This window comes from Takifugu flavidus, chromosome 11 (assembly GCF_003711565.1).
Source record: "Takifugu flavidus isolate HTHZ2018 chromosome 11, ASM371156v2, whole genome shotgun sequence".
Lineage (NCBI taxonomy): Eukaryota > Metazoa > Chordata > Actinopteri > Tetraodontiformes > Tetraodontidae > Takifugu > Takifugu flavidus.
In genome coordinates, this window is record NC_079530.1 from 892,221 (window position 1) to 915,551 (window position 23,331).

A 23,331-nucleotide genomic window follows, 5' to 3' on the forward strand; every position below is an offset into this window, starting at 1 on the left:
TACCAGAGAACCACATCAGCCTGATGAGGAACCGGCGGCTGGGTCGATCTCAGTTCTGCCACTAGGTGGCGGTGACTCAGGCATCAGCGGTGAAACGACACCGGGGGGAAGGACGAAGAAGCCCCGGCTCTGCCATGTAAACACCGACTCGTTCTGAAATAAAGCCGCTAAACCGCTTCGATTTTCGGATGAGAGCAGAGAAAGCGGCGCGTTCAGCGCAGGAGAACATCTGAACCACCGTTGCTCTGTGTCTTTCTTATAGAAATCTAAATTTCCATTCTGCAGCATGTCGAGTGCTCGTGTAACGTCACTATTGGGGCGCTTGACAGTCTCCGGACTGGCTCCGTCACGGTTGGTCGTCGGGGGGTCGAACGCGGCCGTGAGGGGCCCCTCTGAGAGGGCCAGCGGGGGGCCGGGTCCAGCAGGGAGCCGGGGGACCCGCGGGGGGCCGGGTCCAGCAGGGAGCCGCGGGGGGCCGGGTCCAGCAGGGAGCCGCGGGGGGCCGGGTCCAGCAGGGAGCCGCGGGGGGCCGGGTCCAGCAGGGAGCCGCGGGGGGCCGGGTCCAGCAGGGAGCCGCGGGGGGCCGGGTCCAGGTGAGCATCGTTCACACTGGCTTTGTTCAACGTTTGGGTGTTTAATAATGGCGGAAGCACATTTTAATCACCTTTTAATTGAATCCGGGGTAATTAAACGCTATTGGTGGAGCTGACTGTCATTCATTTATGTCACATATTCATTCATTTATGTCACTTATATTAATTCATTTATATCACTTATATTCATTCATTTATATCACTTATATTCATTCGTTTATGTCACTTATATTCATTCATTTATGTCACTTATATTCATTCGTTTATGTCACTTATATTCATTCATTATGTCACTTATATTCATTCATTTATATCACTTATATTCATTCATTTATGTCACTTATATTCATTCGTTTATGTCACTTATATTCATTCGTTTATGTCACTTATATTCATTCATTTATTTCACATATTCATTCACGTCCTCAGGACAGGTCCTCAGGACAGGTCCTCAGGACACGTCCTCAGGACACGTCCTCAGGACAGGTCCTCAGGACACGTCCTCAGGACAGGTCCTCAGGACAGGTCCTCATCTGTCTGTCTGTCTAACTCGGATGTCTCTGTTCCCAGGAAGACTGGTGAGAGACGGACAGGAAAGGAAAGCAGTGGTAGGTTTGCTCCAGTTGCTCGGCCCTGCCCCCCCCCATCCTCGGTTTAGTCCTGCACAACATTCATTTTAATGGTCAAAGGTATAAAAGCAACCATAAAAACACCACATGAACCCCTAAACCAATACCAATACCATTTTTATAATCACTTTCATCTTTTTATAGATTGGAATCTAACTTCTCCCTCTCTGTTGTCAGATCTGTGTTGAAGGGAACATCGCCAGTGGGAAAACCACTTGTCTGAAGTATTTCGGCAAAACGAACAATATAGAGGTACTGAAAGAAGATTTGTGAGTTTGCACGAGTGTGTCTGGTGACGTCTGTCTGCGTTAGCCTGGAATGGAACACAGCAACGAGGGACGACTGGGACGGATGACTAAAGCTTTATTCATTTATTATTCCTTTATCTGCCCCGTGGGTGGTCGGAGTCGTCCAGCATGGAGGCCTTAGCTAGCTTAGCCAGCCCAGAACAGAGCTGGACCTCCTCACCTGTGTGCCCGGCCTCTTTCTGACCCCCACCAAGATGGCTGAGGCCTCTTCACTCACGCTGGGTCCTCAGGAGGGTCCTCAGTCCTCCAAAAGACCTCGGTCTTCAGAGCAGAGGTCATCGGTTCAGCCTGTGCGGCTAATGTGGAATCACACATTACTCTGGCACCATGGAGGCAGTTAGTCACACAGGCCCCCTCAGCACCGAGGCATCCCAAAAGGGAAGTGCTGTAAGCAAAGAGAGGACAGGAAGAGGACGAGAGGAGGACAGGAAGAGGACAGGAAAAGGACAGGAAGAGGACAGGAAGGGGACAGGAAGGGGACAGGAAGAGGACAGGAAGGGGACAGGAAGAGGACAGGAAGGGGTTGGGAAGAGGACGAGAGGAGGACAGGAAGGGGACAGGAAGGGGACAGGAAAAGGACAGGAAGAGGACAGGAAGGGGACAGGAAGGGGACAGGAAGAGGACAGGAAGAGGACAGGAAGGGGTTGGGAAGAGGACGAGAGGAGGACAGGAAGGGGACAGGGACCAGCCAGGAGTCATGACATGGACCAAATATGCTAAAAATAGCCTCATTAGTGCTGCAGAGTTGTGGCCCACTGGCATTATTTTTGTCTCCTAATCATTTTGCAAACGTCTCATTATTTCTCTCTTTAAGAGTTTCTTTCTGTCTTTTCTTTAGGTCCTTACAGAACCAGTCTGTAAGTGGAAGAATGTCCACGGACACAACCCTCTGGTACAGGAGTCTCGTTATTAGACATTAGGTTTTAACAAGACTGTAGAACGTAGCGTCCAGCTACACCTCATTACTCTCATTATCATTATCGTTACTATTGTGTTTAGATCCTTTCAGACTTGTATTTTGGACCATCAGCTCCTGCTGGAGGGGGACATGGGGGGGTTCCTGTGTAAACGTGTGCTTGTCTCTCCTGACAGGCTCTAATGTATCAGGATCCAGCCCGCTGGGGCATCACACTGCAGACCTACGTCCAGCTGACCATGCTGGTTAATCACCTGTCGTGCCCAGTTAGTGCAGCTCAACCAGCTGACTTCACTCTGTTATTCCCCATTTATTCATTATTGCTCTTTATTCCCCATTTATTCATTATTGCTCTTTATTCCCAGTCAACTTCATTGAAAATGATGGAGAGGTCCATCTTCAGTGCCAAACACATCTTTGTGGAGAATCTATTCCGAAGGTACCGCCTCGTTACCCTGGCGACGAGCAGCCACTAACAAGCTTCCTCTAACGTGTGTTTCGGGGGTGGGGGCATGTTTTTGAAGTCCAGGGTGAGTTTGAGGAGCAACGGTGGATGAGGATTCGTTGCTATAGTAGCTTCAGCGAATAATAGAGAGCAGGTGCTAGAGGCACTGTTCTCCATGAGCTCCCTGAGAGCCCAGCATGATAATAGACTTAAAACCAATGGTTGGAAGTTTCAGATGTGCAGCTCAGCGAGGGTCTCCTGGCACAACAAGGTCAAGGGTGGTGTGAGCTGTAGGGTGTCTGACTGCTTCCTGTGTGTCTCCAGTGGACGGATGCCTGCTGTGGACTACGCTGTTCTCACCGAGTGGTTCGACTGGATCACCACGAACATTTCCATCCCCGTTGATCTGATTGGTAAGCCTGTTCTCCTTTGGTCCCTTTGGTTCCTCCCCAGCTTTGCTACAGCTCCATCGGGGGCTCGGAGTGTTGAGTGTTGTTAGTGGTGTTTGTTAGTCTCACCTTATCTCACCTTATCTCACTTTATCTCACCTTATCTCACCTTATCTCACTTTATCTCATCTTATCTCACCTCATCTCACCTTATCTCACCTCATCTCACCTTATCTCACTTTGTGTGTGTGTGTGTGTGTGTGTGTGTGTTTACCCTGTCTCTGCCCTGTCTCCAGTGTATTTGCAGACAACACCTGAGACCTGTTACCAGAGGCTGAAGCACAGGTGCAGAGAGGAGGAGAGTGCAATTTCACTAGTAAGGAAGCTTTAACTGCTTCAGTGGGCGGGATCGACTGAGGGCTCCAGTCAAACGGCTGTTTCTCATGTGCCCGTCAGGACTATCTGGAGTCCATCCACCAGCTGTATGAAGACTGGCTGGTCAAGCGCACGTACGCGGCCCTTCCTGCCCCCGTGTTGGTGAGCAACCCGTCACACTTTCTCACCAGAACCAACCGCCAAACCTTCAGGAACTTCCTGACTCCTGCTGCTTATTTGTGTCACACACACACACACACACACACACACACACATGGACTCAGCGATGCTTAGAGGTTACTGATGATCTCACACAGATGATTGCAGTATAAAAATGCTGTCACGCCTTTAAATTTCCTCACATCTTTCTTCTCTTTATACTTTATTGGTGGTTTGCTGACAAATCCTCCATGAAATGAACGTGTCATGGTGAAATCTTTAGTTTCCTCTTCACCTGCAGACTCAGGTGGGAAAACTGGGAATAAACGCTTTGTTTTCCCTGCAGGTTATTCCTGGTGACCATGACCTCCAGAAGATGCTTCAGCTGTATGAAGAAAACCGGAATACAATCTTCAGCGCTTGTTCCAGCTGATATCACACTAATTAAAGCATTTTTATACCATTAACCTGTTTCATTTGTTGAAGAAATCAGAGTAACAGACTGGTGGACTTGACTCTCGTTAAATCCTTGGAGATTCACTAACATCATCAGGACTTAAAAAGTAACTTTTAAAAATGTTCCTACTCCTGTCTGCCGCCATTTAAATGTTTAAATGACCCGCAATAATTGATGAGAGTAATCAGATAACTGTAATAATTGGGCTCCACCAGGCTCAGCAGCAGCCTCCCGAGGCTCCTGTAGTTGGTGCTAAACACCACGTCAGGGTCTGGTTTAGGGTCAGAGTGAGGGCCAGGGTCTGGTTTAGGGTCAGAGTGAGGGTTAGGGTCAGGGCCAGGGTCTGGTTTAGGGTCAGAGTCAGGGTCTGGTTTAGGGTCAGGGTTAAAGGGTGTGTGATGTTGGGAGGTGTGGGCATCCCTGGGCCAGGGGCTGACAGGTGTTCCTTATTTAGATCCTTATTTAGTGGAAATGATTCTGAAATTTAAGGATTCAACTTTCTACTTACAAATCAAAGATGGACTTTTTTTGTATAAGCTATAGCTGTGTAATGTCTTGTAGGACTTAGATGAGGTTATTTTTATGAAGCTGTACCCAAACAACGAGTATTATTTATTGTCTCGGCTTAAGAATAAATACTGAAATGGTGCAGCTACTCTCACTGTTCTCAATCAATATCAGTCTAAATCAACCGCATTTCCCCCAACTCGAACTATTATGTTGGAATGTCCTATTATGAAATACTAACGTAAAAATAGCATAACATAAAACAGTTTGTGTCATGTCATGTGAGGAAGAGAAAGTAATTTCTCCAACGGAAAATGTTCTGAAGTGAAACAGCGACGCGGAAGTGTCGTTTGACCCGGAAGTTCTTGCTTCTACTTCCGCTCTGTCTCGTTCTCGTCCCACGCTGTATCAAAATAAGTTGCTACGTTCCCACTGAGAGGTGAGAAACATGCATTGTGAATGAATTTTATAATAAATATTAATATGTGTGCCAGAGAGTTTTCTTTACGTGTTAACGGTACATTTACTCAGACCTGTTCTGTACCAGGAGGTTCTGGTGGAAGCATAAAACAGTGTATTTGCTTCATAAATGACACTTCACGTTTTCCCAGCAGAATTAAAACAGTAGAATTGAATGAATAGAAAGTTCTTATGTTCTATACGGACCTGGCCAGAGTCCACCTTAGCAGTCTGCTGTTTCCCACCAATAAATTTGAAATATTTTAGATCAAACGTGTTGTCGTTTTCACCCCTCCTGATGTTAAGGGCTACTTTGTGTCTCTATCAAACATTTATAGGAAATATATTTAAAATCAAAACGTTTGGCCATGTAAAAGCTAATTCTTTGATGTCCTGTCAGAGCCAGAGAAGCCTAAAATGAAGAGTAGAGGAAGTGACTGGGTGGATAATCGTCTCAGGCAGAGAGTGGAACAGGTAGGAAAGCATCTCCTCCCGGAGCCACACACACTGTTCCTGCACGGAAATGTCCGATTCTTATGTGTGTGAGACACTGCTGAATGGTTGGACAAAAGCTGGTTAGTCAGATGTGTTGTGGATGAGCCACAGTTGTGTCTTCTAAAGCTGCAGAGTGCAGGAAAGACAGTCCTACAGTTGTCATTGTTCTTGGAATAATTTCATTTCTAGCTTCTGTTTATCTCCTGTGTGTGCGTGCGTGTGTGTGTAGGTTGGTAGGGTTCACATTCCTCCTTTGAATTATATGAAGTATTCCAGAATCGTCCCACTCCGTCCCTCCACAAGGACGCCATTATGCGATTATAATCAGCCAAGGCCTGCACAAATGCATGTTCTGCATGTCTTCATAGAAAGTTAAAACAGTAACTTCACTCAGGAGCAGCTTCAGTGGAGGCACCTGGAAACGATGTTAGAAGATCCAATAAACATACAGCTGATCAAGAAAGAATTGGTCTCCTTTTATGCTGTAAAGTGCCAAAAATAATAGAGAGAAGTTCCTCTTTCGGTCCCAGTGGTGCAGCGTGGGATCGTGCATCAGTAGCGGTGTTGAGGACCTGGTACAGGTGGCATAAGAGGTTATTTTGATATTTAGTCTGGAGGCTCATTTCATTTGCTTATTAATTTTTTTCATGGTAGCAGCTAAAATGTCCCAAAAATGTCCTCTTAAGGGAACCCCTTAAAGGAGCACAAAGAACATGACAGCAGAAGCTTCTGAGCCACGTGCAGGTCTGGTTCCCCCGACAGGAAGTGCCAGGTTAAGGTTACAGCTGCCAGGAGGGGGTCAGCAGTTGTTCTAGAGGTTCCCCCACTTCCTCTTCCAGTCAGAACCTGGAACGAACGTCTCCAAGATAGACAAATGTCTCTTTTCCTGTCCCACTGCTACGTTATTCATTTGAAGAGACACAGCCAGATTGGTGTGTCCAGACATGTGCAACACATTTGCAAGGTTGTGGAAGGCATAAAGTGGTACCGAGCGTACAGGTGACCACAAACTGTGTCATCTCTGTCCACCTGTGTCCATCTGTGTCCACCTGTGTCCATCTGTGTCCACCTGTGTCCACCTGCTTTCAGTGGTTGACGTCCAGCAACTGCAACTCTGTGGATATCGCTGCTGTTGCCCTTGAACTTCAGAACCTTTACAGGCAAGTGTCTAACGTACCTTCACACACCCACACACTGTTTTCTGTTGTTTTCCAATTCCATCATTCAGGAATCCTGGTTCAGGTCGTAGTCCAACCATCGTAGGAGGGTAGTTGGTCAATAGGTCACTACCAGGCACAGCTGGTCCCACCCAGCTCCTTGCTGATACTGGTCCCACCATTGGACCGTCCCGCTCTGCTAATAGTGACAGGTCTGGTCTCCCGGGAGTCCTTCTTGAGTAGAACAGACCACGCCTCAGATCCTGAACCCTAGCCTCAGATCCTGGACCCTAGCCTCAGATCCTGGACCCAAACCTCAGATCCCGAACCCTAGCCTCAGATCCTGGACCCTAGCCTCAGATCCTGGACCCAAACCTCAGATCCAGAACCCTAGCCTCAGATCCTGGACCCTAGCCTCAGATCCCGAACCCTAGCCTCAGATCCTGGACCCAAACCTCAGATCCAGAACCCTAGCCTCAGATCCTGGACCCTAGCCTCAGATCCTGGACCCTAGCCTCAGATCCTGAACCCTAGCCTCAGATCATGGACCCTAGCCTCAGATCCTGAACCTTAGCCTCAGATCATGGACCCTAGCCTCAGATCCTGGACCCTAGCCTCAGATCCTGAACCCTAGCCTCAGATCATGGACCCTAGCCTCAGATCCTGAACCTTAGCCTCAGATCATGGACCCTAGCCTCAGATCCTGGACCCTAGCCTCAGATCCTGGACCCTAGCCTCAGATCCTGGACCCTAGCCTCAGATCCTGGACCCTAGCCCTGGGGTGAGTCGCACCAACACCACTTTGGGTGGTCTTGGACTGCTTTTTCTCTGGCTCATCACGTGACTTGACTGGGAGACCCTAATGGGGCAAAAGCTTAAGGTGATTCGAAGAACTGAACCCCTGTCAGGTGACCGGTCCTGGTTTCAGGAGTTATTAGTAGTAGCGCAGCTACGTTCCAACATCATCAGCAGATGGATCTTGTTCAGGTTCTTCACCTGCACGTCTGTCTACGAAAGAGTGTTTGATTAAAGTTGTATCCACAGACGGGAGTACGGCAGAAGAAAGAAGACGGCTTTTAGAATCCAAGTAGAAAAAGGTACGAGGCCACAATCAAGGATGCTGCTTGCTTTCCTTTTTCCTTGTAAAAGACGTAGGTGGGGCATCCTGCTTGGTTTTGGTATCTTTGGTTTGCAGCCCTTCTTCTTTCTTCCCCTCACAGCATATGAGGAGATCCTGAGGGAGTCTGAGGCGACGGACCATAAACCCCTGAATAAGAGGCTGAAGCACAGCCATGTTGACACCGGGTAAACCCCGTCCTGTCCCTGCTGGTCCAGCAGGACGGACTCTTGCTCCTCAGGATGACCTCCTGCACTTCTGTTCGTGCTCTTATTGTCTGGAACTAATTCAGAGGTGTGTGTCAGCAGCAGCAGCAGCAGCAGCAGCTCCGAGGAATCATCTGATGGCGATTGCCAGATTTTGGGAAACACTGTAAGAAAACATTTTTTAAGATGAAGGGGTGACCTTTACGTGACCTTTTCTGAGCTGGCATTATTGGCCGCGAAGGAGGCCGCGTTGGGCCGATGGGAATATTAAATATTGGCTTGAAACAGTGTGTTAGTGCAGGTCCGGTCTTGCTCTGCTTGTTAACGTATATATTGGATCTCTGCACGTATGGATGAGCTGACTCCTCATTGCCTGGTTTTTGCCCTCTGCAGCCCTCCAATCACATGAACAGTTCTCTCACATCCCTGTACCGAAAAGCACAGCCGGACTGCAGCACGGCCACGAGGGATTCTGCTGGTGACCCTGGTCCTGGTCCTGGTCCTGGTCCTGGTCCTGGTCCTGGTCCTGGTCCTGGTCCTGGTCCTAGTTCATTAACCACGGTGACTACAGGAGGCTGGTTCATTGATAAAAGCGGATGCCCCGAGAAGATCAACCTGGACTCCAGTGAAGAGCAGCCCAGAACCAAAACTCCAAGTGTAAGTGTGTAATAAATGTGTGTACAGGCGTGCACACATAGACAGTAAACATTATATATATATATATATATATATATATACTGTATATATGTGTGTGTGTGTGTGTAGCACAAGTTTCTCTGACCGTGCTCCTCGTGTGTCACAGCTCACAGACGCGTCCCAGCTGGAAACCGAGAAATCCCAGACCAAGTTCAAAAGGAAAGCGGCGGCGTCCACGGGAACCGGCGCCGCCCAGAAAGGTAGTGTTGCATCCCCTTTATATCTGATGCCTGTTTATTACACAGCGGTCCTAAAACAGTGCACCTGAGTGAATGAGAGCGTGAACCTCCAGGAGTACCGGGGGCAACTACGCTAGGGGACCCAGATTCTGCTGGACGGGGGCAACTTGGGAGCAAACATTTTGTGATGGTTGTGCTGCTCGCGTTCGTCGCCGTGTTTTATTCCAAGAATTCATTGTCATTGGAAATTGTGTCTCAGCAAAGTCAAAGTCACCGGAGCTGCAGGTTCCTTCTCTGAAGTTTGAGGATGTGGGAGGAAATGAAGCGACTTTAATGGTACGTTCCACCGTTCTCAGGCTCCATTGACACTTCTGAAGGTTCACACCAGCTCCCAGCGTTGTTGTTGTTGTTGTTGTTTTATCTCCTGAGGTTTTTTTTGCATTTATTGCCTTTGTTGATTGTTGCAGGAGCTCTGTAAGCTGCTGATTCACATGCACCATCCAGAAGTTTACCAGCAACTTGGAATGGTTCCTCCAAGGGGCTTCCTGCTGCACGGACCCCCCGGCTGTGGAAAGACCTTGCTGGCCCAGGCCGTGGCTGGGGTGAGGATCACAGAGCACTAGACTGCTCCTAACCAGAAATTAAATTAGCAAGAGTCTGTGAACCCTCCCTGGAGGGTCTGAAAGGTCAAGAGGTCAGAATGGACAGAGTTTTAGTGAACAGAGCTACAGTTATGGTGCTCGAGGTGGTTTTAAACTGCACGCATGAGCCCGCTGGAGGAAGACTCTGCTCAGTCGGGCCCCTGCTTCTAGGACGGGCAGGTGGTGGTTCACAGAGGCCTGAAGCCCATGGATGAGGCCTGTCTCTCATGAGGTTAACTTGTCTCGTGTGTCAGGAGCTGCAGCTGCCCATGCTGAAGGTCTCTGCTCCAGAGGTGGTTTCTGGAGTATCTGGGGAGTCTGAGCAGAAGCTCAGAGAGCTGTTTGACCTGGCTGTGGTGAGTCTTGCCTTGATCCTTTGAATACATCCCAGTGAGATGTTAATTACAGAAAAACCAAACCAAATAGGGACTGACTGGGGCGGTTTATGACTGCAGTCCGGCCCTGCTCCAGATGCTGGACAGGCTCGATTCACGTGCCTCTTCCTCTCCGACCTGTGTCTGCAGAGCTCTGCCCCGTGTATCCTCTTCATAGATGAGATAGACGCCATTACCCCCAAGAGAGAAGTGGCCTCTAAAGACATGGAGAGGAGGATCGTTGCTCAGATGCTAACTTGCATGGACGGTACAGGACTTACTTATTGGTAGCCACTTATATCACCAGCAGGGGGAGGAAACCGGAATAACAAGGAAATGTGTTAATCTAATTTTATCCCAGTGTTGGGCCGACATTTCTCATTATTTACGCTTAGAATCCTGATTCACTCACCCAATCATTTTTATTTCCCTCTCATTCAGTGATGAGTTCACAGTAATCAGTCATGATGATCTTCCTGTCCAGGGTTACGTCGCTATGGCAACTTATCAGATTTTATATTCATCACCATATTTATGTTTCCTCCTCCTTCAGAGTTTGGATCTATGAGAAACTATAAAAGATGAGAGAAAAAGACAGATATTTCTACGTCCCCTTTCTTCTTTTTTCCAGATTTGAACAGTATTCCAGCGCCAGTCATGGTCATCGGTGCCACCAACAGGCCCGACTCCCTGGACCCTGCCCTCCGCAGAGCTGGACGCTTTGACCGGGAAATTTGCCTCGGAATTCCCGATGAAGCGGCGCGTCTCCGGTCAGTCGAACAGCTCCATCTTGTATTCCATATCTGCGGCGACACCATGTGTGGCTGCATATATACGTGATTCTATTAGCTTACCTGTGTAGCTAAGGCTAATGCGTTAAGGGAAGCTTCAACGTGTCGTGCAGAGTCTGGACCAGTAACCTGACCTGCTCTGATCAGGCTGTAGCAAAGTAGCTGAGCAGGACGATTATGACATTGCGCTTAACCAGTCAGGTTGCTGGGTTTCTCCTCGTCATTGACACGTTGGCGTTCCCTCCTGTTTCTGGGAAATACCACAACAGTCCACACCAGTTCCCGATCTCCAGTGGTCACAGCACTCAAATGCTGAAGCAGAACCTTGATTTCTCTTTCAGGATCCTGAAAACATTGTGTCGAAAGCTAAAGCTGCCCGAAGACCTGGACTACCAGCAGCTGGCCCGGCTCACCCCAGGCTACGTGGGAGCAGATCTCATGGCTCTGTGTCGGGAAGCTGCCATGAATGCAGTCAACAGAGTCCTGATAGACCTGGGAGGTTGCCCGAGGAGCTCCAGTCAGTGCTCCCCTCAACATCCCTCAACAGCTGGATCTCAGACCCACAACAACGATGCAGAGGGCCAGACCACAGACGGCGACCCAGGAGCTGGTGTGCAGCCAGGACAGGATCCTCCACAGGTATGTACATCAGATGAGTCCATTGGACTGGAACTCCACACAACTGAAGCCTGAGTCTGGTTAGTAATTAGTAATGGATACGGTAGTGGACTCCAAGGACCTGACAGAGATGTGGGACACCACTGGAGGCCAGCAGGAGCTGCTCTGTGACCCGTTAGATCAGGAGTTACTCATCCAGCGCTCCACCCAACACTCCCAGCCTCTGGGCTTTTCCACTTGGTGACCAGTCCGGGTGGATGCTGACAACCGGAGGCGTCAGTCCTGAACAGTCCTGAGCCAGCTGCTTACCCAGCCTCAGTCCTGTCTCCGTCGGTCTCCGTCCTCTTGTCCAAAGGATCAGTGCTCGCTAAGCGTTACAGTTCACTGGCTGGGATGATTTATCTAAAGGCCTGAGAAACCAGTTAGAACCAGTCAAAGGACGGTAAGATGTCAACACTTCCTCCTGGCAACAAGGGGACGGAAATTCAGAGTCCACTCGTTTCTTTTCATTTTTGCATCAATATTAAAATCAGCTGGAGCAAAAGCAAAAAAACAAACGTGCCCTGAAGTGATGAATGAAAACTTAGTCTGAATGTAGTTTTATAAAAATCAAATCAAATCAATCTTTATTTATATAGTGTCTTATACAATCAAAATTGTTTCAAGGTGCTTTCCAGAATCCCAGGGCCTGACCCCAGGAGAGGAGAGGAGAGGGAGGAGAGGAGAGGAGAGGAGAGGAGGGGAGGGGAGAGGGGAGGAGAGGAGAGGAGAGGAGAGGAGAGGAGGAGGGAGAGAGAGGAGAGGAGAGGAGGAGAGGAGGGGAGAGGAGAGGAGAGGAGAGGGAGGAGAGGAGAGGAGAGGAGAGGAGAGGAGAGGAGGAGAGGAGAGGAGAGGAGGGAGGAGGGGAGGAGAGGAGAGGAGACGAGACGAGACGAGAGGAGACGAGAGGAGAGGAGAGGAGAGGTGCTGATGCACGCTTTTATCTCTTGTGGTCTAGATTATTGTAATGCCCTGCTCTCTGGTCTTCCCAAAAAGAGCATCACAAACCTACAATTACTACAAAACTCAGCTGCACGGGTGCTGACGAGGACCAGAGGGCGGGAGCACATCACACCGGTCTTAGAATCGCTGCATTGGCTACCCGTGCGTTTCAGGATCGATTTTAAGGTTCTTTTATTAGTTTTTAAATGTCTTATTGGTCTTGGCCCGACTTATTTATCTGACCTGCTTTTATTCTATCAACCCTCGCGGACTCTGAGGTCCTCCGGCACCGGCCTTTTAACCATTCCACATGTAAGCTCTAAAACGCACGGGGAAGCGGCCTTCAGTTATTCTGGTCCCCGACTGTGGAACCTCAGGGCCGCAGAGACTGTTGAGATTTTTAAAAAGAGGCTCAAGACACACCTTTTTAATCAGGCCTTTAACTGATTTGCACTTTTACTGTTTTACTCCCTCAGTTCTTAGTCTCTCAGTTTTTAGTCTTTACACCTTTTATCCCATTTACTGTTTTAGTCTGTTGTAGTCTTAGTACTGTTTTACTACTCCAATTCTTAGTTCCTCAGCTTTTAGCTTTTATACCTTTTATCCCATTTACTGTTTCAGTCCTTCAGTTTTTAGCTCCAGTGTCTCCTCATGGTGTTTCCTCATGGTGTTTCCTCATGGTGTCTCCTCATGGTGTCTCCTCATGGTGTTTCCTCAGGGGGCCTGCCAGGCTGGGAGATGGGGAGGAGAGGAGGGGAGGGAGAGGAGAGGAGAGGGTAGGAGAGGAGGAGGAAAGAGGAGAGGGGAGGAGGAGAGGAGAGGGGAGGGGGGAGGGGAGAGGGGAGGGGGGAGGGGGGGAGGGGAGAAGAGAAGAGAAGGGAGAGGAGAGGAGAGGAGAGGAGAGGAGAGGAGAGGAGAGGAAACCATGACCCAGTGGGGTGACAGAGGCCTGTCAGGTGATCATGTTTCTGGACCCCGGCAGCCTCGGCCTATAGCAGCATAGCTAAGATGTGACCTAACGATTAGACGACCCCCTAAATATGATAGTTTGTCATCTATGATAGTAACTAGAACTACAGAATTAGTAACAATAAGCTTTTTCAAAGAGGAGGTTTTAAGTCTGATCTTAAAAGTAGTCTGTCCTCTCTTTTAAACCTGGTTTGAAAGTGCACATTTACATGACTTGACACTATTGTCACTCTTAAGTGGACCCATATTAACCTAAAGGCTCACATGTTCTGTCCAGAAACCAGATCTGAGGCAGCTGTTACACCTTCTGAGGAACAAGGAGACCCTGTCCGAGGACAGGTTGGTCGGCCTCTCCATCCTGATGTCAGACTTCCAGGCGTCTCTGGCCAGCGTGCAGCCTTCAGCCAAGAGGGAGGGCTTCGCCACCGTGCCTGACGTCACCTGGGAGGACGTGGGCGCTCTGCAGGACATCAGAGAGGAGCTCACCATGGCCATCCTGGTAACTGGGACCGAGACTAGGACCATCCTGAGGAAAAAGGACTTCAAGTCTTCCTTCACAGAAATGAAGACTTTTGTGAGGAAGAAAGAGGAAAAATCAGATTTTCAATGACACTTGTGTGTCTTTCAGGCTCCGGTGCGTTTCCCAGAGCAGTTCAAGCTTCTGGGGCTCAGTGCTCCATCTGGTGTCCTGTTAACTGGACCTCCAGGATGTGGAAAGACTCTGCTGGCCAAGGTGGTTGTTAATGTGATTTAATTTAGACAGAAGTAGGCTTATTACATGATAATAAAGAGAGAAGTAGAGTTATTACATGGTAATAAAGACCGAAGTAGAGTTATTACATGGTCATAAAGACAGAAGTAGGCTTATTACATGATAATAAAGACAGAAGTAGACTTATTACATGGTAATAAAGACAGAAGTAGTGTTATTACATAGTAATAAAGAGAGAAGTATAGTTATTACATGATAATAAAGACAGAGGTAGACTTATTACATGATCATAAAGACAGAAGTAGAGTTATTACATGGTAATAAAGACCGAAGTAGACTTATAACATGGTCATAAAGACTTATTACATGATCATGAAGGCTGAGAGGTGCTGAGAATTGACCTGTTTTCAGGTTTGTTGTTGTTTTTTCCTTCTCCACCATATTGTAAATTATTCAGCACCTCCAGTGTCACATGACTCACCCTTGAGTTGATTTGTGGGCGGAATGTTTCATGGAATTCAGCAGCGTTCCTGTTTTTCCGTGTGGTTCTGGCTCTGTTGCTAACTGGTGTCTCCTGACAGGCCGTGGCCAACGAATCAGGACTCAATTTCATCTCTGTCAAAGGTCCCGAGCTGCTGAACATGGTGTGTATGTCCTAACACACACAGACCCACACACTGACCCACACCAGGACACGCACAGACCCACACCAGGACACACACACACTGACCCACACCAAGACCCACACTGACCCACACCAGGACCCACACTGACCCACACCAGGACACGCACAGACCCACACCAGGACACACACACACCCACACCAGGACACGCACAGACCCACACCAGGACACACACACACCCACACCAGGACACACACACACACCCACACCAGGACACACACACACCCACACCAGGACACACACACAGACCCACACACAGACCCACACCAGGACCCACACACTGACCCAGATCAGATCAGTGTCTCTGTGTCTCATCGGTGTCTCTGTGTCTCATCGGTGTCTCTGTGTCTCATCGGCGTCTCTGTGTCTCATCGGCGTCTCTGTGTCTCATCGGTGTCTCTGTGTCTCATCGGCGTCTCTGTGTCTCATCGGTGTCTCTGTGTCTCATCAGTGTCTCATCAGTGTCTCTGTGTCTCATCGGTGTCTCATCCGTGTCTCTGTGTCTCATCAGTGTCTCTGTGTCTCATCCGTGTCTCATCCGTGTCTCATCAGTGTCTCTGTGTCTGATCGGTGTCTCATCCGTGTCTCTGTTTCTCATCGGTGTCTCTGTGTCTCATCAGTACGTCGGTGAGAGTGAGCGGGCGGTCAGACAGGTCTTCCAGAGAGGACAGAACTCGGCTCCCTGTGTCATCTTCTTTGATGAGGTGGACGCGCTGTGTCCCCGACGATCAGGCCACGAGGTGAGAGCAAGGACCCACACCAGGACCCACTCTCACACAGGACCCACACCAGGACCCACACCAGGACCCACACAGACCCCCACTCCCATTACCCAGGTCCAGGCCTGCTCCAGTACGTGTGTCCTCAGTCCGAGGCTGCAGCATGGGAACGTAGCCCCCACTTTAATGGGGCTTCAGTGTTCCCACTGAGTCCCTCCTCAAGGATCTGCTCCTTGTCCTAGTACAAAGTTCCTGCTGTAAACACTGAAATCCCCAAACATTTCCAACGCCGTCGGCACATTCTGACATGTCTGAATTAGCCAGTTGTGCCGTGTTCCTGTGTGTTGCCAGTCCGGGGCCAGTGTACGGGTGGTCAACCAGCTGCTGACAGAGATGGACGGTCTGGAGGCCCGCCGGCAGGTGTTCATCATGGCAGCAACCAACAGGCCAGGTTTGTATGGCAGGGCGTCCTGTCTGGATTAAAGCGGTTTTAACTGGAAAAGAGAGTAAACAACTGTTCAAATGTTGATATTAGCAACTGGTCTTGGTGGTTTTTATGATCCACATCACTGTCCTGCTTACGTGGGACCAACACCAGTCGCTGGTGCCCAGTAGCAGGTCCTTTATGAGCCTTGGCTCCGCCCATCTTGGCGAGGTTGATGTGAGACGCATTAGTGGCTCTTTCCTTTATGATCAAGACTCTTTCAGGTGGATCTTGTTTGCTTCAGTTATCTCATCAAGTAAAGGATCTAATGATCACATCCCTCTTCCATGCAGCTTTCACAGTGAAATGTCTTGGAAATGTGTCAACAAAGTGTTTCTGCGTCTTGTTCTCGCCAGATATCATCGACCCTGCGATAATGCGGCCGGGTCGGCTCGATAAAATCCTGTATGTGGGTCTGCCCTGTCCAGCAGACCGTCTGTCCATCCTGCTCACTATAACTAAGGTAAAGGGGTCCTACACGTTCATGGAGGTTAGACTTTAGACCAAGAGCTCCGGTACCGGATGCTGTTCTGGGACTCGATTGTGTCTGAAAGTTAAAGTACAGGAAGGTCCGAGGTCTGAATCAGCTGACTGAAGGAACAAAGTCCAACAAAGTCACGCTCATCAGACGACTGTTTGTGGAACAAAGAAAAGGGATTGTGCTCGGGATAAACCACAACTGGTTTTCCTCCAGAGCCTCACCTCACAACAGGGGAGGGCCGGTTCAGGGCCGGTCCAGGCTCAGGGCTGGAACGGGCTCAGGGCTGGTCCTGGCTCAGGTATGGTCCAGGTTCAGGGCTCAGGGCTGGTCCTGGCTCAGGGCTGGTCCGGGCTCAGGGCTGGAACGGGCTCAGGACTGGTCCGAGTTCAGGGTTGGTCCAAGCTCAGGGCTGGTCCTGGTCCGGGCTCAGGGGTGGTCCTGGTCTGGGCTCAGGGCCGGTCCGGGCTCAGGGCTGGAACGGGCTCAGGACTGGTCCGAGTTCAGGGTTGGTCCAAGCTCAGGCTGGTCCTGGTCCGGGCTCAGGGCTGGTCCTGGTCTGGGCTCAGGGCCGGTCCGGGCTCAGGGCTGGAACGGGCTCAGGACTGGTCCGAGTTCAGGGTTGGTCCAAGCTCAGGGCTGGTCCTGGTCCGGGCTCAGGGCTGGTCCTGGTCTGGGCTCAGGGCCGGTCCGGGCTCAGGGCTGGAACGGGCTCAGGACTGGTCCGAGTTCAGGGTTGGTCCAAGCTCAGGGCTGGTCCTGGTCCGGGCTCAGGGTGGTCCTGGTCTGGGCTCAGGGCCGGTCCGGGCTCAGGGCTGGAACGGGCTCAGGACTGGTCCGAGTTCAGGGTTGGTCCAAGCTCAGGGCTGGTCCTGGTCCGGGCTCAGGGCTGGTCCTGGTCTGGGCTCAGGGCCGGTCCGGGCTCAGGGCTGGAACGGGCTCAGGACTGGTCCGAGTTCAGGGTTGGTCCAAGCTCAGGGTGGTCCTGGTCCGGGCTCAGGGCTGGTCCTGGTCTGGGCTCAGGGCCGGTCCGGGCTCAGGGCTGGAACGGGCTCAGGACTGGTCCGAGTTCAGGGTTGGTCCAAGCTCAGGGCTGGTCCTGGTCCAAGCTCAGGGCTGGTCCTGGTCCGGGCTCAGGGCTGGTCCTGGTCGGGCTCAGGGCTGGAAGGGGCTCAGGGCTGGTCCGAGTTCAGGGTTGGTCCAAGCTCAGGGCTGGTCCGGCTCAGGGCTGTCCTGGTCCGGGCTCAGGGGGTCCTGGTCCGGGCTCAGGGCTGGTCCTGCAGCAGCTCCCACATCCACTTCAAGCTTAAGAAGCTCCTCCCGGTGCAGCGCAGCAAGAACTGGAGTGCTTTAACAAGTCCGTCAAAAGTGGACAGGACCAGGTCCTGTTGACGTGATCATCCAGGTCTGGAGCGTGATCCAGGGCCAACCCTCCTCCCAGTCCTTCCCCAGCTGGTTTCTGTCGTGGTCGTGTTTGAGGCACCTTTAGATTTACACCTTCATATTTCATAACGACTCGCAGCCTTCAACATGATTAAAAAGCTGATGGAGTCACGGTGAAAGTAATCCCAGGGTTGTCTGTTAGGGGGGGACCCGACCTGTGCTGGACCAGGACGTGGGCCTCCAGGAGATCGCCCACGACGAACGCTGTGATGGTTTCACGTGAGTGCCACCTCAAACGTTCCGCTCGCCCGTCACCTTCGGCAGCAGGTGGGGATGATGTGTAAAGGTGCGCCCGTTTGTTCCAGCGGCGCGGACCTGACGGCGTTGGTGAGGGAAGCCTCCCTCAGTGCTCTGAGGGCCTTCCTGGACACTCAGCACGCCTCGGAACCGGCTTCAGGTAACCTCCACCCCCACCCCGTCCCTCCGCCCCGCCCAACACTGACATATGGAACACACCACAGTTGGGGGTCGGACCAGAGTTGGACCAGTTGAGGGTCGGACCAGAGTTGGACCAGTTGAGGGTCGGACCAGGGTTGGACCAGTTGGGCTCTGGAGGGTTTAACCCACAAACTGGGCCCCCGTTTCTTTATAAGGGATTTGAACATGAGTCTGAAACAGAAACGAGGAGCTGTAGAGCAGCTTCAGCACTAGTTCAGCTTCATGTCTAAACCTGTGGAAGGGGGAGGAGCCCCAACCTGCCACCGCAGGATCCAGGATTTCCCCGAGGAAGCGCCCAACATTTTTCTGCTCCTTTGAGCCTGCTGGCAGAACCACCCGGTCAGAGGTAGATGTGCTCCCCTCTATGGACACTAGGGGTCACACGGAGCGGGTCAAAGGTCATGTGGTGGGTCTGAAAGCGTCAACACGAGGAAGAAAAACCAAACTTCCCCTTTGAGTTCGACAACCATTTTAGATTTGGGGGTAAACCTGGAAGAACTCTGGTCCAACTCTGGTTCCAAACATCGGTTCCACCCTCAGAGGAGGGATTGAACCAAGACTGTGAAACGAGAGGAAGTCCCAACTTGTTCCACATCTCGGCTAAAGAGGTTTTTCATGACCAAACCTCAGAAAAGACGTCCAGCGGCTCCTGAACGTCCCTCGGTGAGGTGGACGTTCCTCAGGAGCTGCTGACTGTTGATTGTTGTCCACAGGTCCCAGATTGTCCAGCAACGCTGCGTCCAACATCAGAGTGACCCGGCAGAACTTTGACGATGCCTTCAAAAAAGTTTGTCCGTCAGTGTCCAAAAAGGTAAAATTTCTGGCCAACACCTTTAAACATGTCCCACAAATCCAGGTGTCCTAAACAGAGCAAGAGTGTAGCTGCTTGTCCCTCCTGTGGGGGACCAGAGGTTTCAGGTAGTCAATGTTCTGCGCTGGTAAAAAACCTGAGAAGATCAGAAAAGTCTCCAGACAAAAATGAGGACAATGGACCACCTGAAGACAAGTTGGACTCGTCCACCGTCCCACGTCTGGAGACAATGTGGTCCTGATGGTGGTCCACTGAAGACATTTGAGGCCTTTTAGGACTTTGCACCTTGCTGTGTGCTGCAGGGCTGGACCTGCGTGGACAGCCAGCCCTGGACTTGTCCCCCATGTGATCAGTCAAGCTTCTGTCTGGTCTCCCCCTGGTCGGGGACGCCGCCGTCTCCTCCTGTCCACTTCAGTCGTTCACCTGTGCCGCTCTTCTCTCTGTAGGACCAGAAGATGTACGAGCAGCTCAGAGGCTCCATCAGCAGATAAGAGCGGACCTCCCGTCCTCCCCCTGGAGGACACAACCTTCCCGGCTTTATGTCCCAGTAGGACGACGTCCAAGGAGAAAATGCCTGAAATTCCATTTGTGTTTTTTGTAAATGTAATTTTCAACTCGTAAAAACAAATTACAAAAAAATATTTAAGTGCGAGAAATGTCTCCTGTCGTGATTTTGACTCGTGAAGCCGAAGTCCAGCTTTCATCTGAAGGAAGGACACAAGCGTCCCAGTCAAACCATGACTCAGCAGTTTTAAGTCCAACTTTCACCTGAAGGGAGGGCACAAGCGTCCCAGTCAAACCATGACTCGGCAGTTTTAAGTCCAGCTTTCACCTGAAGGGAGGGCACAAGCGTCCCAGTCAAACCACGACTCAGCAGTTTTAAATTCAGCTTTCATCTGGAGGACACAAGCGTCCCAGTCAAACCACGACTCGGCAGTTTTGAGCAGTTCAACTTTATTTTAGAGCATCTGTAACAGTGAGGGTCTGCAGGTGCTTCACACACCCCAAACAGACCCTGGAAGGCAACAGTGGTGGACAGGTACAGTGGACAAAGGTGCAACACCTCTGGAGATGAAGGGCAAGAACCTCGTGGGCACCAACATTTCCAGAACATTCTGAGCAGGAATTAGTTGCTTTGGTTAAATCAATCAAAGCTTCAGTTATCCAGACGGACAGAGTGCACGTGCGCACGCACGTTAGACAGCCTGAGCAGGAGCTTTAACATCAACATAAAAGGAAATTTCACTGGGGTTAAAGGTGAATTAGAGCAAAGGTGCTTTGGAGAGGAATCCTCTAACACTTTTATTAATCATTTATCTGTTTAAAATCTAAACATGTGAGTCGCCTCTGTGCATCCGAGCTGGGCTGAAATCCCTGGACATTCCCGATGGTTTGCATGGACACCTTATTTCTGAGTGTTTAACACACAGAAGCTGTTAAAGCTGCGTCCTTCCCGACCCACTTATTCTTGCTTGACGTCTCCCTTCAGCTTCCTCTTGATCCGAGAGTACGGACTCAGCGTGTCGTCCATGATGAAGCTGTAGAGGACCTGGATCCAGGACGAGTACTGGGGAAGGTCCTCGTAATACTCTGCCGCTATTTTCTTCACCTGTGAAACCAAAGAGGAACGTTAAAAAGGCGCCTCGTTGGTTCCGAGGCTTTTCATTCTGCCGATTCCAGGAAAGGCGGTACTGACCATGGGGAGCCTGCAGCCTGGAATGCTGGGGAAGTCGTGGTGCTCGTTGTGGTAGCCCACGTTGAAGGTCAGCAGGTTGAGGGAGCCGTAGTAGGAGTACGTCTCGTGGCCTTTGAGGAACATGTAGTGCTCGGCGATGAAGTGACCGGAGATGGGGTGCAAACCCATGCCCAGCATGGACCCGGCAAGCATGTACACGACAGGCTTGGCCCCCCAAAACCAGTAGAGCAGGAGGTCAAAGGCCAGCTGCACGCCCACGTTGGTCACCTCCAGCTGACTGATGGGCTTGGGATTGATGCAGAGCGGCCGGATGGCGTAGAACAGCGGCTGCAGGATGATCCAGACGAACTTGCGGAAGCGCGTGCAGAAGAACCATCCTTCCAGCTCGGTGGGAATATCGACATCCACCCCGTCGCCGCCCAGGTAGCGATGGTGGTCCAGGTGATACCGCTTGAAGGAAGCAGAATAGGGAAGGCCGATGGGCAGGTTGGCAAACATGGCGAAGTACCGGTTCCACATGGCCTTGCTGTTCCCAAAGGCCGTGTTGTGGGACACCTCGTGGATGGCGAGCGTCATGGAGTGGTTGATGCAGCTGCCGAACGTGTACGTCCAAAACAAGACCCATTTCCAGCTCAGATCTTTGACCAGGTAAAAGGCACAGAACTGCACCGCCACCATCAGGACCACGATCCACTTCAGCCTGGGGTCCGGACCCATCAGAGACTTGATCTGTGGGTATTTAGCTGAGAAAATGGAGACAAAACAGGAGGTTGGAGAGAGATTCACTAAATCTCACACACACACACACACACACACACACACACAGATCCACCCTCTTTGGCTGGATCGGAAACCTTCATTTCCGACTGTGACACTCCGGCTCGGCCGCTCCGGTCCCGAACCTTCCCGACCCAGTCTTGGTCTGGACGCTTCGCCTTCGCTCTTGTAAAACCTCTGTGTGTGAGCTGAAGTTAACTAGCCGCGTATAAACCGGTTGTGTGAGCGCTGGTGGTCGCTAACGTGACACTTTAACCACTCTTTCGCTCCCTAACTGCGCGAGCTCGGATGAGCTCCTCTTCCGGGCCCGGTAGAACCGTTAGCTCCGTTAACCACGTTCGTCAGCGAGAAGGACAAAGTCAAACCGAACAAAACGGTGACGCAACTCATTTCGGTGCACGATAAAAGGGGAATAACGATGTTTCTGTCGTAACACAGACAACTAAACCGAAAAAAAGTGTTTTACTAAGGTTAGCATGATGCTACATGCTAACTCACCCAAGATCTCCTTCCGCCTGTCCGCGTGCGGCTGCTCCGTGTAGACCCATTCGTAGTCGTCTCGGGCGACTCGGTTCCCCATGATCGATTTGAGCTTCTAACGCAGCTTTGGGAAGCGGTACCGAACGCTGTGGATCCTCCCTGGATCCGCTGTGGATCCTCCCTGGATCCTGCCGCTTGGTTGGTTATCTGACGTCAGAAAGCCAAGTCCGCCCCCTACGTGCGCTTCCTCCCAACTGCAGCAACAGCAACGATAGGAGCAACAGTAGCAACAGTAACAGCAGCAATAGTAGCAGCAGCAATAGTAATAATAGTAGCAATAGTAGCAGCAGCAATAGTAATAATAGTAGCAATAGTAGTAGCAGCAATAGTAATAATAGCAGCAATAGTAGCAGCTGCAACAGTAGTAGTAGTAGCAGCAGCAGCAGCAGCAACAGTAGCAACGATAGGAGCAACAGTAACAGCAGCAATAGTAATAATAGTAGCAATAGTAGCAGCTGCAACAGTAGCAACGATAGGAGCAACAGTAGTAATAGTAGCAATAGTAGCAGCAGCAACAGTAGTAATAGTAGCAGCAGCAATAGTAATAATAGTAGCAATAGTAGCAGCAGCAATAGTAATTACAGTAGCAGTTGCAACAGTAGCAATAGTAGCAGCAGCAACAGTAGCAATAGTACCAACAGTAGCAGCAGCAATAGTAGCAACAGTAGCCATAGTAGCAGCTGCAACAGTAGTAATAGTAGCAGCAGCAGCAACAGTTGCAGCAGAGCAGCAGTAGCAGCAGCAGAGCAGCAATAGTAGCAACAGTGACAGTAGCAGCAGCAGAGCAGCAATAGTAGCAACAGTAACAATAGTAGTAGCAGTAGCAGCAGAGCAGCAATAGTAGCAACAGTGACAGTAGCAGCAGCAGCAGAGCAGCAATAGTCGCAACAGTAACAATAGTAGTAGCAGTAGCAGCAGAGCAGCAATAGTAGCAACAGTGACAGTAGCAGCAGCAGCAGAGCAGCAATAGTAGCAACAGTGACAGTAGCAGCAGCAGCAGAGCAGCAATAGTAGCAACAGTGACAGTAGCAGCAGCAGCAGCAGAGCAGCAATAGTAGCAACAGTGACAGTAGCAGGGCAGCAGCAGCA

General features: G+C 50.6%; 3 protein-coding genes across 6 annotated transcripts; 2 read left to right on the forward strand and 1 right to left on the reverse strand.

The window, feature by feature from the left end:
* Positions 1 to 86: 86 nt before the first annotated feature.
* tk2 (thymidine kinase 2) lies at positions 87 to 4,317 on the forward strand. The gene is made up of 11 exons (XM_057048046.1): positions 87 to 404; positions 495 to 593; positions 1,164 to 1,201; positions 1,400 to 1,474; positions 2,369 to 2,422; positions 2,623 to 2,712; positions 2,812 to 2,885; positions 3,216 to 3,304; positions 3,577 to 3,656; positions 3,737 to 3,817; positions 4,161 to 4,317. The coding sequence occupies exons 1-11, from the start codon at positions 287 to 289 to the stop codon at positions 4,245 to 4,247; spliced, it is 885 nt and encodes a 294-aa protein (XP_056904026.1). The 5' UTR covers positions 87 to 286; the 3' UTR covers positions 4,248 to 4,317.
* A 138-nt stretch (positions 4,318 to 4,455) lies between these two features.
* nvl (nuclear VCP like) lies at positions 4,456 to 19,885 on the forward strand. Of its 4 annotated transcripts, none has more exons than XM_057048035.1 (24): positions 4,456 to 5,217; positions 5,638 to 5,711; positions 6,822 to 6,892; positions 7,934 to 7,986; positions 8,110 to 8,194; positions 8,312 to 8,378; positions 8,606 to 8,869; positions 9,015 to 9,108; positions 9,347 to 9,423; positions 9,555 to 9,689; positions 9,983 to 10,084; positions 10,253 to 10,370; positions 10,734 to 10,872; positions 11,235 to 11,532; positions 13,739 to 13,960; positions 14,090 to 14,194; positions 14,755 to 14,817; positions 15,477 to 15,596; positions 15,927 to 16,026; positions 16,416 to 16,522; positions 18,123 to 18,199; positions 18,286 to 18,377; positions 19,132 to 19,229; positions 19,676 to 19,885. In XM_057048035.1, the coding sequence occupies exons 2-24, from the start codon at positions 5,655 to 5,657 to the stop codon at positions 19,718 to 19,720; spliced, it is 2,589 nt and encodes an 862-aa protein (XP_056904015.1). In that variant the 5' UTR covers positions 4,456 to 5,217; positions 5,638 to 5,654; the 3' UTR covers positions 19,721 to 19,885. The 4 variants fall into 4 exon arrangements, with proteins under 4 accessions (XP_056904015.1, XP_056904016.1, XP_056904017.1 ...); XM_057048036.1 differs by having other exon boundaries at positions 8,315 to 8,378; XM_057048037.1 differs by having other exon boundaries at positions 8,318 to 8,378.
* Positions 19,886 to 20,166: 281 nt separating this feature from the next.
* Positions 20,167 to 22,460, reverse strand: degs1 (delta(4)-desaturase, sphingolipid 1). Its single transcript, XM_057048045.1, has 3 exons — positions 22,201 to 22,460; positions 20,926 to 21,668; positions 20,167 to 20,838 (listed from the first exon to the last, which is right to left on the reverse strand). Exons 1-3 carry the CDS (start codon positions 22,280 to 22,282, stop codon positions 20,692 to 20,694), a joined length of 972 nt encoding a protein of 323 aa, XP_056904025.1. The 5' UTR covers positions 22,283 to 22,460; the 3' UTR covers positions 20,167 to 20,691.
* Between the last annotated feature and the right edge of the window lie 871 nt (positions 22,461 to 23,331).